A 14,177-nucleotide genomic window follows, 5' to 3' on the forward strand; every position below is an offset into this window, starting at 1 on the left:
AATCGCTCCAATGTTCACTTAGTACAGCAAGGAATGCTCCTCCCTGCTGTATAAAGCCACAACTGGACTGAAACAATGGTAATTAGCAGTAAAAAAATCAAATAAATAACTTACATTGTGAATTTGCGATGCATGACATCAGTCCAGCAGTCTGGCTTCTTCTTTTTCCTGCGCATGAGTGGAAGCTGGCATTCTTCCCACCTGATGTGAGAGAATGCCAGCTTTGAGGCATTCGCAGAAGAAAGAAGCTGGAATATTGGACATGTCACACAACGCATTGTCAGTTATGTCAATTATCTATTTTATTATTTTACAGCGAATTATTGTTTAGGTCCAGCGGTGGCTTAGTGCAGCAGAGAGGAACACTCCTTTGTGTACTAAGTGACCGCTGGAGCAATTGTATCTGTCAGTGGCCCAGACACCCTGCTTCCCATACAGCCTGCACCCCCCATATCACACACACACTGCTCCCCAAACAGCCTGCACCCCCCATATACCACACACTACACCCCCATATGTCGCATACCCTGCTCCCCATACAGCCTGCACCCCCATATCACACACACTACACCCCCATATCTCACACCCTGCTTCCCATACAGCCTACACCCCCATATCTCTCACACCCTGCTTCCCATACAGCCTGCACCCCCCATATCACACACCCACACACACACACACACACACACACACACACTGCTCCCCATACGGCCTGCACCCCCCATATCCCACACACACACTGCTTCCCATACAGCCTGCACCCCCCAGATCTCACACACTACACCCCCATATGTCACATACCCTGCTTCCCATACAGCCTGCACCCCCCATATCACACACACACACACACTGCTCCCCATACGGCCTGCACCCCCCATATCCCACACACTACACCCCCATATGTCGCATACCCTGCTCCCCATACAGGCTGCACCCCCATATCACACACACTACACCCCCATATCTCAAACACCCTGCTTCCCATACAGCCTACACCCCCATATCTCTCACACCCTGCTTCCCATACAGCCTGCACCCCCCCCATATCACACACACACACACTGCTCCCCATACAGCCTGCACCCCCCATATCCCACACACACACACACTGCTTCCCATACAGACTGCACCCCCCATATCCCACACACTACACCCCCATATGTCGCATACCCTGCTCCCCATACAGCCTGCACCCCCATATCACACACACTACACCCCCATATCTCAAACACCCTGCTTCCCATACAGCCTACACCCCCATATCTCTCACACCCTGCTTCCCATATCACACACACTGCTCCCCATACGGCCTGCACCCCCCATATCCCACACACACACACTGCTTCCCATACAGCCTGCACCCCCCATATCCCACACACTACACCCCCATGTCGCATACCCTGCTCCCCATACAGCCTGCACCCCCATATCACATACACTACACCCCCATATCTCACACACCCTGCTTCCCATACAGCCTACACCCCCATATCTCTCACACTCTGCTTCCCATACAGCCTGCACCCCCCATATCACACACACACACTACTCCCCATACGGCCTGCACCCCCCATATCCCACACACACACACTGCTCCCCATACGGCCTGCACCCCCCATATCCCACACACACACTGCTTCCCATACAGCCTGCACCCCCCAGATCTCACACACTACACCCCCATATGTCACATACCCTGCTCCCCATACAGCCTGCACCCCCCATATCACACACAATACACCCCCATATCTCACACACCCTGCTCACATATCTCACCCTGCCTGTACCCCAACTTACCCCTCTCAAACACTCTGCACCCTTTCACATGCTTCTGTCACAGTCTGCAGCCCTCATATGTCACTCACCCTGCAGCCCCCCTCCCCTCATGTCCCCTCTTTTCTTATTACCAGTCATCATGTGTCCATTATCTCCTTCAGGATTCAGTTCTCTTGCTTTCTGCCGGCATCCTGTGTCTCCTCCCACACAGTCACATGGGCGTGACATCATCGCAGGTCCTGCAGGATGGAGATTCCGTCTGCTGTGCAGGTCAGGACTAGCACTCCTGCAGCTCAGACATGGCTGGTGGCCTCTCCAGGTCAGGGGCCCCTCTACTGACACTGGGCTCCCCTGACTCACAGTTCGGCCACTACACAGCAGCACTACACATAGACGCAGAGCGGCTGCCGGGCCCCTATGTGTACTAGTGCCGCTGTGTAGTGGCCGGCCTGTGAGTCAGGGGAGCCCAGTGTCAGTAGAGGGGCGGCTCACTTCTCGTTCGCCCGCTGATCCGGTCTCCTCGGCGCATCGTCCATTGCTGTCGCTCGCTTACCTCTCAGGAGGCGCGCAGTGATGACGTCACCGCGCTCGCTGCAGAGCTGTCAGAAGAACGCCGACAGTCACAGCGGGGAGAATGATAAGAGAGAGAGCGCCGCTCACTCATCATCGCTCTCAATTGTGCTGGCGCCGGCCCTGATCCTTCCCATAGACAGGTAGGAGCCCTGTCTGCGAGCCAGATACGGCCATCAAAAGAGCCATATCTGGCTCGCGAGCCATAGGTTCCCGACCCCTGCCATAGGCTATGGGACTTTATGACTGCACAGTCCGATCACCTGTGATTTTCTGCTGAACATAGAAGCATTGCTCTGATCAGCAGAAATGCTCATCTCCTGTGAGTGCCGACAATTTGTCGGCTCTCACAAGAAGTGAGTCATGGCAGCGTCAGGGTTCATCAGCTGACCTTGCTCTACCATGACATCACATGAACGCCCCATGAGCGTGCGATCCCCGCCTCGGCCACTTAGCTCTGTCAGTGTTTACAAGCATAATCTAAAGGCTGCTTTATACGCAACGACATCGCTAATGAGATGACGTTGGGGGTCACAGAACTCGTGACGCACATCCGGCCTAGTTAGTGACATCTTTGCGTGTGAAATACACGAACTACCGCTAACGATCAAAATTACTTACCTAATTGTTGACGCGTCATTTCTTTCCCGATTAGCGTTGCTGTTGCAGGACGCAGGTTGTTCTTCATTCCTGCGGCAGCACATATCGCTACGTGTGACACCGCAGGATCGAGGAACATCACCTTACCTGCGGCCGCCCGCAATGAGGAAGGAAGTAGGTGGTCGGGTTGTTACGTCCCGCTCATCTCCGCCCCATTTGGCGGCCGCTTAGTGATGCCGCTAGGACGCCTAACGAACCGACCCCTTATAAGGAGGAGATTGGCTGGCCACAGCGACGTCGCAAGGCAGATGTGTGACGGGGCATAACGATATTGTGCGCCACAAGCAGCGATTTGCCCGTGACGCACAACAGACGGGGGCGGGTACGCTCGCCAGCGTTATCGCTGCGTGTAAAGTGCCTAAGTGGTTAACAGGTGCGGGTGGATCTCAGATCCACCTTCACCTGTTAGCCACACATCTTTTTTGATCAGATTAGCAGACAAACGGGGATTGTTGCGGGCTTGCCGCTGTAGCCCGCATTAACTAGAGGATGGCGACTAAGGATGTATTAGTATATCATTGGCCATAAAGCGGTTAAAAGGCTCTCTTCACTTAATACAGCTCAAATGGATGGACATATAAATCAAAGTTTCTATCTAATTGTTAAAAACCTCCAAAAAAAAAAAAAAAGTGGATTAAACGAGGTAATCCATCCGACGATATTATTCCAATGTTTATTCCATCAGTTTTGTCATACAAAATTACAAGGTGGCCAAATGTTCAATTACTAAAGGTATGGAGGAAAGAAAAAAAAAATATCCAACATGTTAAGAATAGGATTTTTTTTTTTTATTGCTGCAGACAAGGCACAAAGTATGATAACTCCACATTCTCTTCTGTAACACGGACTGGAAGTCAAAGTCCCATTGTCTGTGTTGCCTCCTTTTTGGAACAGTCCTTACGTTTCCCTTTGGAATAGAAGGTCTTATGGACAAGAGAGCGTACAGCAGAGACATCATTCACATCTGAAAAAGAAAACAATTTGCCTCTAAAAAAGAAATTCAGACAAGAATGCAAAGAAAGAAATGAGAAGAGTTTAGAAACGTTAGGTGGTGTAACATTATTCTCTAGGCAATGAAGGTCCGATGAGGTGTAAACAAGACTTTGAACAGGGATCGAAAAGTTTATACTAAAATATTTCATTTGATATAGGTCCATTTGTGTCGGCCTGAAAGCAGCAAGTACATAAAAAAAAAAAAAAAATGAAATGAAAACTGCCTCTTAGAATGCAACGGGAAGAGATGCAAACTGCGCCCAGTTGCCCACTCCTACATAGAAGTGCTATTTTATTATAAATGTCTTGTATATAAAGGTTGTATTGAATATAATGTAGGATGTAGCAGAGATGGACGGGCGCAGCGTTCAGTCCCCCCTAGTGACCGCATGTATCATATGTTTTATTGGAAGAAAATGTATTTGTTAAGATGCATGCTTAGAATACTGTAAATAATGCTTAATGTTAGATGCTGGCCCCTCGTGCTGTCAGGTGGGAAATATGGTATACAGTGCAGTAGATAAAGGGTTAAGGATAAATAAGATGTGCAGTGTAACTAGGGAACAAGTGTGGAGGAGTGAGGTGTCAATGGTAGTTTGTTAGAGCAGGAACAGAGGTGACCATTGGAGAGGTTACCAGAGAGACTGACCAGGAGCGAGGAGTGAGCAGAGTAGGATCAGAAACACAGGGAAGTGAGAAGTCACTTAAGCGGCAGGAGTTCAAGTGTGCGGACAGGACCAGAAGTGAGGGCCTGTCTAGAAAGGGAGGAATCCTGCCATGTGTCAAGACCTCACCCTGCGGACGGGCTGTAGACTGTCCCAAGATCGGTGCGATGTTGGGGAATGCAGACCGCTGGCAGGACCCTGAACTGGTCAAGAGCTGCTAAGTAGTCTGAGGGCCTGAGTGAGACATGGCAGTCACTAGGAAAGGTCATAGGGGGAGGAAACAGATTGGACTCAAGAGGATTGCACCCAGGAAGAGTAGCACAGCACAAGTGGCCTTGCGTGTCAAACAAGGAAGACGGGGCGAGCTCCAATAAACTGCTTCCTGACTGTTTTACAAGAGACTTGTGTGTGCTTTGCGTTACCCTCCCAGTCTACGATGAGGACCCACAGTGAAGATAGAGGGGACACCAGATGTAGCTTTAAGTGCCTCCTGCTCCAATGGGAGCATCATCATACGGACATACACATTTAATGAAGCAAGGGGGAGCGCTGCTGGCCATCACCTAGCTCTCCTGTTCACAATGGTGAAAAAAAAAAAAAGGAAGCCATCATCAGAAAATCACCTGTTTAAATTAGGTTGTGTGTTACATATTAAGATCTTTAATAAACAAAAATAAAATTTAGTATTGCAATTTTCACACTGGCCACTGGGGCATTTTGTATACTCATACCTTCTGTCCTTTCAGGAAGAGTTTTCAGCAGTTTCCTTATCAGAGGCAAGATTACAATGACACGTAACCAGTTCATACAGAGCGGATAACACAGGATTCACCAACAACTATAGGTGACCGGACCCTGCTCCCCCTCCCTTCATTATGACCACAAGCTCATTTCAAACACAAAAAAAAATAAAAAAATGATAAGGTCAGGATCTGACCATTGTGCCCATGTACAAGTGTAATTTCCTGAAAGGACCAGAAGTGGTTAGTCCCCAGTGACCACTGTACAAATTGCAAGATTTCTATTTATTTTTAATACAAAACTGTGATATGTAAATAGTATTAATACACTTAACATAAAAACAATAGGTAAATTTTCAGATGATGGCTTTACTATGAAGAGTCTTCAAGAGGTTCGGGAGGCAGATTATGTGTTTACACACATCAGATGGGGTGCACTTACTTACCTATATGCAATTTACTCAGCAGGGATGTGAATTCCTGATTTCCCTCTAATACTCGCAGAAGATTGGAAGATTCTATCCTCTCCAGTGTTATTGACCAATATATATAAATTTTCTGATTAAACCCGACATAAACCAAACATGGAGTATTCTGATTACCCCGGCAGGCATAAAGTCCTAGTGAGAAAATCATTAACAGAAATAAGAGAAAAATTATAAAGAATTCAACTGCACCATAATGTCTCTGCCGTAGTTTACACTGTGCACTTACCTGCACAGAAGGCATTGACGTTCTCATCAACCTGAAAGCGAAGGACTGTGCGTTTGTGATCAATGATGTAGGTCTGCCCATCCCACGCACAGGCCACAACCTCTTCTTCACCATTGCCCTGAAATGACAGCAGTGCAGGTTTTCAGTTGCCCTCCTCAGCCTTTTGATACCATTGAGTCTGTAAATGTCTAAACAGATCTGCTTACTGCTGATACCCAGCATCATCAGATTTTAATGTTTAGACCATTTCTAATTGAAGCACCACTCCAGCTTTTTTTTTTTTTTTTTCCAAAGCTTGAGTGGTGCTTTAAATGTAAGCTCCCTGTCATATACTCACCTGTAAGTGGCTTCATCGTTTTTCGGTGCTGCTCAGGTCCTATAGAGACATCTTGTGCCCTTAACTTGGCCAGTCACAAGGTCTCAATGAATCTCTGAGAGCCAGAATGAGGCTCTTATAGAAATGCATTGAGTTGCGATCTCCAATGCGCTCCATGAAAGGCTGGAGCTGTCCGCAGGTCAGAAATCATAGACCAGCAGGAGCGACGCTGGAAAGAGATGAACACAGCGGCAGACGAGTAGAATACGGGGAGCAGGGGACTTACATTTAAAGCACCACTCCAGCAGTGCAATAAAAAAAAAATTATGCCGATGGAGTGGTGCTCTAAAAAAAAAAAAAACACTTCGTCTGTTTCATGCGCTGGCCAATCAGCGTTTTATAGTAATATACTAAAAAAAAAAAAAAAAAAGATTTGTCAGGAAACCATAGCCGTAGAGGTGACTAGTCCGGCTCTGCCCTGAGCTGGTTGTTTGCAGCGATGCTGCAGGTGATTAACATCTCTCCCTTTCTTTTTACATAGGAAAAGACCTGTCGATCCCCTCTAACAGGACAGGTAAGAACCAGCTGAGCTGGGCTAGTCTGGTCTCCAGCTATGGGCTCTGGCCAGATCTGTAAAAGGGACTGTCAGCAGGTCTTTGCTGCCTCACCTGAGAGCTGTATGATGTAGGCAAAGAGACCCTGAATCAGACATGTAGAACAGAGAAAGCTACCCACACCAGGAGTGCTCCATGTACAATGTCTATAGACCATACACTGCTTATCACAGGAGGGGGTGTGTGGTCGACTACAAGGAATGTGCTGCTGAAGTCCAATAATGATAATCTCCTGGTGCTAAAACAATCATTGCAAGTAAACAGCAGAGTGCTTATTAAGCAACATCCTTGATATCGGTGTTTTATCCCCTACAGCATGTGGTCTTCAGATTACATAACATACCTGCTGACAGATTAAAAGTTTGTCTGAAACACCAGTGTTTTCAGAAATATACCTGGCTAAAATCATGTAGCCAGGATCTGAATAAGGCCAAGTTCACAAATCCACTAAACATCCGTTCGAATAGATCCAGCAGCAATCTATTTGTAATAAAAGCTGTGAAACAACTTTTTTCTGTCCAGTTTTAAAATAACTATTTTAGCTGGATCCATTTTTTCCCTTTCTTTTTTTATTGCAGTCTAAGGAAAACAGATTTGCTGCAATTCAGCCACCCGGTTTCTTTCAATTTCTAAAAGGATTAGTGTTTGATTACTGGATCAGTTTCAAATGGAAGATAAATACCAATCAGCTAACGGATCAGTTTTCCATAGACTCCAATGTTAAAAAAACAGATCCAGCTGAAATCAGTTATGTATCCCCTTACAGTGAATCTATCACCCTTTTGCATTTGTTTTAGTTAGTATGGACATGTGCCATAGAGGTGAAATTATCCATACCTGTATGCCTCCTGGATGAGGGGTCGTTTGGAAGATGGATATAAAAGAGGATTTTTGCCAGACTATGGGGCGTGTGCTTGTCGGAAGATAAGGCTGCTTTCACACATCAGTTTTTTGCAATCAGGCACAATCCGGTTTGTGCCTGATGCAGCGGATCAGTGTCAGAGTGTGTAAAAACTGATGCGACAGATCCGGTAAAAAAAACTGCTTTTTTTTTTTTTAAAGCTGAGAGAGGGAGAGACCCAGTCATCACCGCACACGCAGGCACTCTCACACGCATCATCCCCGCACACACCGACACTACCTCAGTGACGTCACCGCTGACAGCGCGACTCCCTCAGTTGCTGCATGGAGCTGATAGAGAGCGGTGGTGTTCCACGGCCGCTCCTGTCAGCTTCATGTAGCAGAGCTGAAAGGGTCGCGGGACCTCTGTGGATTACGTTGGACCAGGAGGGGTATTTGGGGATTTTAATAAAATGGTGAAAGAGGGTGTTTTTTTGTCCTTTATTCCAAATAAAGTATTTTTTTGGGTGTATGTGTTTATTTACTTTCACTTACAGGTTAATCATTGGGGGTGTCTCAGACGCCTCCCATGATTAACCCCTTATTACCCCGATTGCCACTGCACCAGGGCAATTCGGGATGAGCCGGGTAGAGTCCCGGGACTGTCCCATCTAATGCATGCGGTAATTCCGGGCGGCTGCTGGCTAATAGTTAGGCTGGGGGGCTCCCCATCCTGAGAATACCAGCCTTCAGCAGTGTGGCTTTACCCTGGGCTGGTATCAAAATTGGGGGGGGGGGACCCCCACACGCCATTTTTTTTTTTTTTAATTATTCAATTATTTTTTTTACTGCGATATATAGACCCGCCCACTGGTGGCTGTGATTTGTTGCAGTGAGACAGCTGTCACTCAGCGTGGGGGCGTGTCTGACTACAACCAATCCTAGGCGCCGGTTGGCGCGGAAAGCAGTGAATACAAGATTGAATAATGGGCGGCCGGCATTTTCAAATCAGGAGAAGCCGTGCAGCACTGTGCCCGTGATCGGTGAGTGGGTGAGAGCGAGTGAGAGAGAGGCTGAGGACACACACAGGGCACTACTGCGATGCTCGCATGACACTCTGCTCGTGCTGGCAGCACAGCAGAGCAGAGTGTCATGCTAGTATCCCTGCAACTGCGGACCACAGCTGCAGGGGGCGGGCAGGCTCCCATGAGGGGCGGGCTGGCACGGAGGAGGGGGAAGGTGGAATTAGTCTCCCTCTCTCCTCCGTAGCCGGCTATTGCGACTCTCGCTCTGCATGCATGGTACACCGGTGTACCGCGAGTGCAGTGCGATTTTTCTCTCGCCCCATTCACTTGAATGGGTGCGAGAGAAAAGAGTCTCGCATTACAGTCGCAGCATGCTGCAATTGTTTTCTCGGTCCGATTAGGGCTGAGAAAATAAATCGCTCATGTGCGCTGACACACAGGCTAGAATTGGTCCAAGTGGAATGCGATGTTTTATCGCACTCCACTCGCACCGATTTTCTTAGGCTAGAGAATCACTTCTGGGCATGCTCAGAAGTAAAGAAGGGAATTTTGTTTACTTACCGTAAATTCCTTTTCTTCTAGCTCCAATTGGGAGACCCAGACAATTGGGTCTATAGGCTATGCCTCCGGAGGCCGCACAAAGTATTACACTAAAAGTGTAAAGCCCCTCCCCTTCTGCCTATACACCCCCCGTGCTCCCACAGGCTCCTCAGTTTTGGTGCAAAAGCAAGAAGGAGGAAAAAGAATTATAAACTGGTTTAAAGTAACTTCAATCCGAAGGAATATCGGAGAACTGAAACCATTCAACATGAATAACATGTGTACACAAAAAAAAAAAAAACAGGGGCGGGTGCTGGGTCTCCCAATTGGAGCTAGAAGAAAAGGAATTTACGGTAAGTAAACAAAATTCCCTTCTTCTTTGTCGCTCCATTGGGAGACCCAGACAATTGGGACGTCCAAAAGCAGTCCCTGGGTGGGTAAAATAATACCTCGTAAGAGAGCCGTAAAACGGCCTCTTCCTACAGGTGGGCAACCGCCGCCTGAAGGACTCGCCTACCTAGGCTGGCATCCGCCGAAGCATAGGTATGCACCTGATAGTGTTTCGTGAAAGTGTGCAGGCTCGACCAGGTAGCCGCCTGACACACCTGCTGAGCCGTAGCCTGGTGCCTCAAAGCCCAGGACGCGCCCACGGCTCTGGTAGAATGGGCCTTTAGCCCTGAGGGAACCGGAAGCCCAGCCGAACGGTAAGCTTCGAGAATTGGCTCCTTGGTCCACCGAGCCAGGGTTGATTTGGAAGCCTGTGACCCTTTACGCTGGCCAGCGACAAGGACAAAGAGTGCATCCGAGCGGCGCAGGGGCGCCGTACGAGAAATGTAGAGTCTGAGTGCTCTCACCAGATCTAACAAGTGCAAATCCTTTTCACATTGGTGAACTGGATGAGGACAAAAAGAAGGTAAGGAGATATCCTGATTGAGATGAAAGGGGGATACCACCTTAGGGAGAAATTCCGGAACCGGACGCAGAACCACCTTGCCCTGGTGAAACACCAGGAAAGGGGCTTTGCATGACAGCGCTGCTAGCTCAGACACTCTCCGAAGTGAAGTGACTGCTACTAGAAAAACCACTTTCTGCGAAAGGCGTGAGAGAAATATCCCTCATTGGCTCGAATGGTGGTTTCTGAAGAACCATCAGCACCCTGTTCAGATCCCAGGGTTCTAACGGCCGCTTGTAAGGAGGAACGATGTGACAAACCCCCTGCAGGAACGTGCGTACCTGTGGAAGTCTGGCTATGCGCTTCTGGAAAAACACAGAGCGCTGAGACTTGTCCCTTAAGGGAGCCGAGCGACAAACCCTTTTCCAGTCCAGATTGAAGGAAGGACAGAAAAGTGGGCAAGGCAAAAGGCCAGGGAGAAAAACCCTGAGCAGAGCACCACGACAGGAAAATTTTCCACGTCCTGTGGTAGATCTTGGCGGACGTTGGTTTCCTAGCCTGTCTCATAGTGGCAATGACATCTTGAGATAACCCTGAAGACGCTAGGAACCAGGACTCAATGGCCACACAGTCAGGTTGAGGGCCGCAGAATTCAGATGGAAAAACGGCCCTTGAGATAGCAAGTCTGGTCGGTCTGGTAGTGCCCACGGTTGGCCGACCGTGAGATGCCACAGATCCGGGTACCACGACCGCCTCGGCCAGTCTGGAGCGACGAGGATGACGCGGCGGCAGTCGGCCCTGATCTTGCGTAACACTCTGGGCAACAGTGCCAGCGGAGGAAACACATAAGGGAGCTGAAACTGCGACCAATCCTGAACTAAGGCGTCTGCCGCCAGAGCTCTGGAATCTTGAGACCGTGCCATGAACGCCGGTACCTTGTTGTTGTGCCGGGACGCCATTAGGTCGACGTCCGGCACCCTTCAGCGGCAACAGATCTCCTGAAACACGTCCGGGTGAAGGGACCATTCCCCTGCGTCCATGCCCTGGCGACTGAGATAATCTGCTTCCCAGTTTTCCACGCCTGGAATGTGAACTGCAGAGATGGTGGAGGCCGTGGCTTCCACCCACATCAAAATCCGCCGGACTTCCTGGAAGGCTTGCCGACTGCGTGTGCCGCCTTGGTGGTTGATGTATGCCACTGCTGTGGCATTGTCCGACTGAATTCGGATCTGCTTGCCTTCCAGCCACTGCTGGAACGCTTTCAGGGCAAGATACACTGCCCGTATTTCCAGAACATTGATCTGAAGCGAGGACTCTTGCTGGGTCCACGTACCCTGAGCCCTGTGGTGGAGAAAAACCGCTCCCCACCCTGACAGACTCGCGTCCGTCGTGACCACCTCCCAGGATGGGGGTAGGAAGGATTTCCCCTTCGATAATGAAGTGGGAAGAAGCCACCACCGAAGGGAAGCTTTGGTCGCCTGAGAGAGGGAGACGTTCCTGTCGAGGGACGTCGGCTTCCTGTCCCATTTGCGTAGGATGTCCCATTGAAGAGGACGCAGGTGAAACTGCGCGAAAGGAACTGCCTCCATTGCTGCCACCATCTTCCCCAGGAAGTGCATGAGGCGCCTCAAGGTGTGTGACTGACCTTGAAGGAGAGATTGTACCCCTGTCTGTAGTGACCGCTGCTTGATCAGCGGAAGCTTCACTATCGCTGAGAGGGTATGAAACTCCATGCCAAGGTATGTCAGCGATTGGGCCGGTGTCAGATTTGACTTTGGAAAATTGATGATCCACCCGAAACTCTGGAGAGTCTCCAGGGTAGCGTCGAGGCTGTGTTGGCATGCCTCTTGAGAGGGTGCCTTGATCAACAGATCGTCCAAGTACGGGATCACCGAGTGACCCTGAGAGTGGAGGACCGCTACTACAGTAGCCATAACCTTGGTGAAAACCCGTGGGGCCGTTGCCATGCCGAACGGCAGTGCCACGAACTGCAGGTGTTCGTTTTCTATGGCGAAGCGCAAGAAGCGCTGGTGCTCTGGAGCAATCGGTACGTGGAGATAAGCATCTTTGATATCGATCGATGCAAGGAAATCTCCCTGGGACATTGAGGCGATGACGGAGCGGAGGGATTCCATCCGGAACCGCCTGGTCTTTACGTGTTTGTTGAGAAGTTTCAGGTCCAGGACAGGTCGGAAAGACCCGTCCTTCTTTGGGACCACAAACAAGTTGGAGTAAAAACCGTGGCCCTGTTGCTGAAGAGGAACAGGGACCACCACTCCTTCTGCCTTCAGAGTGCCCAGCGCCTGCAGTAGAGCCTCGGCTCGCTCGGGAGGCGGGGATGACCTGAAGAATCGAGTCGGGGGACGAGAGGTGAACTCTATCTTGTAACCGTGAGACAGAATGTCTCTCACCCAACGGTCTTTTACCCGTGGCAGCCAGGTGTCGCAAAAGCGGGAGAGCCTGCCACCGACCGAGGATGCGGAGTGAGGAGGCCGAAAGTCATGAGGAAGCCGCTTTGGTAGCGGCACCTCCGGTGGTCTTTTTAGGACGTGACTTAGACCGCCATGCATCAGAGTTCCTTTGATCTTTCTGAGGCCTTTTGGACGAGGAGAATTGGGACCTGCCCGCGCCCCGAAAGGACCGAAACCTCGACTGCCCCTTCCTCTGTTGGGGTATGTTCGGTTTGGGCTGGGGTAAGGATGTATCCTTTCCCTTGGATTGTTTGATGATTTCATCCAAACGCTCGCCAAACAATCGGTCGCCAGAAATTGGCAAACTGGTTAAGCGCTTTTTGGAAACAGAATCTGCCTTCCATTCCCGTAGCCACAAGGCCCTGCGGAGTACCACCGAATTGGCGGCTGCAACCGCCGTACGGCTCGCAGAGTCCAGGACAGCATTAATAGCGTAAGACGCAAATGCCGACGTCTGAGTGGTTATGGACGCCACCTGTGGCGCGGACGTGCGTGTGGCTGCGTCAATTTGCGCTTGACCTGCTGAGATAGCTTGTAGCGCCCATACGGCTGCGAATGCTGGGGCAAAAGAAGCGCCGATAGCTTCATAGATGGATTTCAACCAGAGCTCCATCTGCCTGTCAGTGGCATCTTTGAGTGAAGCCCCATCTTCCACTGCAAGTATGGATCAAGCTGCCAGTCTGGAGATTGGAGGATCCACTTTGGGACACTGAGCCCAACTTTTGACCACGTCAGGGGGAAAGGGATAACGTGTATCCTTAAGGCGCTTAGAAAAACGCTTATCTGGACAAGCATGGTGATTCTGGACTGCCTCTCTGAAATCAGAGTGGTCCAGAAACATACTCTGTGTACGCTTGGGAAACCTGAAACGGAATTTCTCCTGCTGAGAAGCTGACTCCTCCACCGGAGGAGCTGAGGGAGAAATATCCAACATACGATTGATGGACGCAATAAGGTCGTTCACTATGGCGTCCCCGTCCGGAGTATCAAGATTGAGAGCGGCCTCAGGATCAGAATCCTCATCAGCTGTCTCCGCATCATCAACCAGAGATTCCCCCCGCTGAGACCCTGCACAACATGATGATGTCGAGGGAAAATCTAAGCGAGCTCGCTTAGTCGGTCTGGGGCTGGGGTCTGTGTCAGAACCCTCAGCCTGGGATCCATGAGATACCCCGGGAGGACATTGTTGGTCCAGCTGAGGTGGGCCAGGGAACAAAGATACAACAGAGTCCCTGTGCTGAGATACCGGCCTGGACTGCAAGGCTTCTAGTATCTTAGCCATAGTCTTAGAGAGTTTTGCAAACTCCGTCCCCGTCACCTGAACAGTGTTAGCAGGTGGCTCCCCCTGGGCCCCCCCTAGC

The 14,177-nt window shown here is 49.9% G+C and overlaps 1 protein-coding gene across 1 annotated transcript in view; it reads right to left on the bottom strand.

The window, feature by feature from the left end:
• Positions 1-3,665: 3,665 nt before the first annotated feature.
• The window catches only part of ITFG2 (integrin alpha FG-GAP repeat containing 2), a 69,654-nt gene continuing 59,142 nt past the window's right edge, over positions 3,666-14,177 (bottom strand). Inside the window, exons 10-12 of the mRNA XM_075344523.1 lie at positions 6,119-6,236; positions 5,851-6,024; positions 3,666-3,970 (exon numbers count right to left, since the gene is read on the bottom strand). Coding sequence (XP_075200638.1) covers positions 3,861-3,970; positions 5,851-6,024; positions 6,119-6,236 — 402 coding nt within the window. The 3' untranslated portion in view covers positions 3,666-3,860. The remainder of the gene's footprint in view (positions 3,971-5,850; positions 6,025-6,118; positions 6,237-14,177) is intronic.

The sequence above is a fragment of the Anomaloglossus baeobatrachus genome, chromosome 4 (assembly GCF_048569485.1).
Source record: "Anomaloglossus baeobatrachus isolate aAnoBae1 chromosome 4, aAnoBae1.hap1, whole genome shotgun sequence".
NCBI classification, from domain to species: Eukaryota; Metazoa; Chordata; class Amphibia; order Anura; family Aromobatidae; genus Anomaloglossus; species Anomaloglossus baeobatrachus.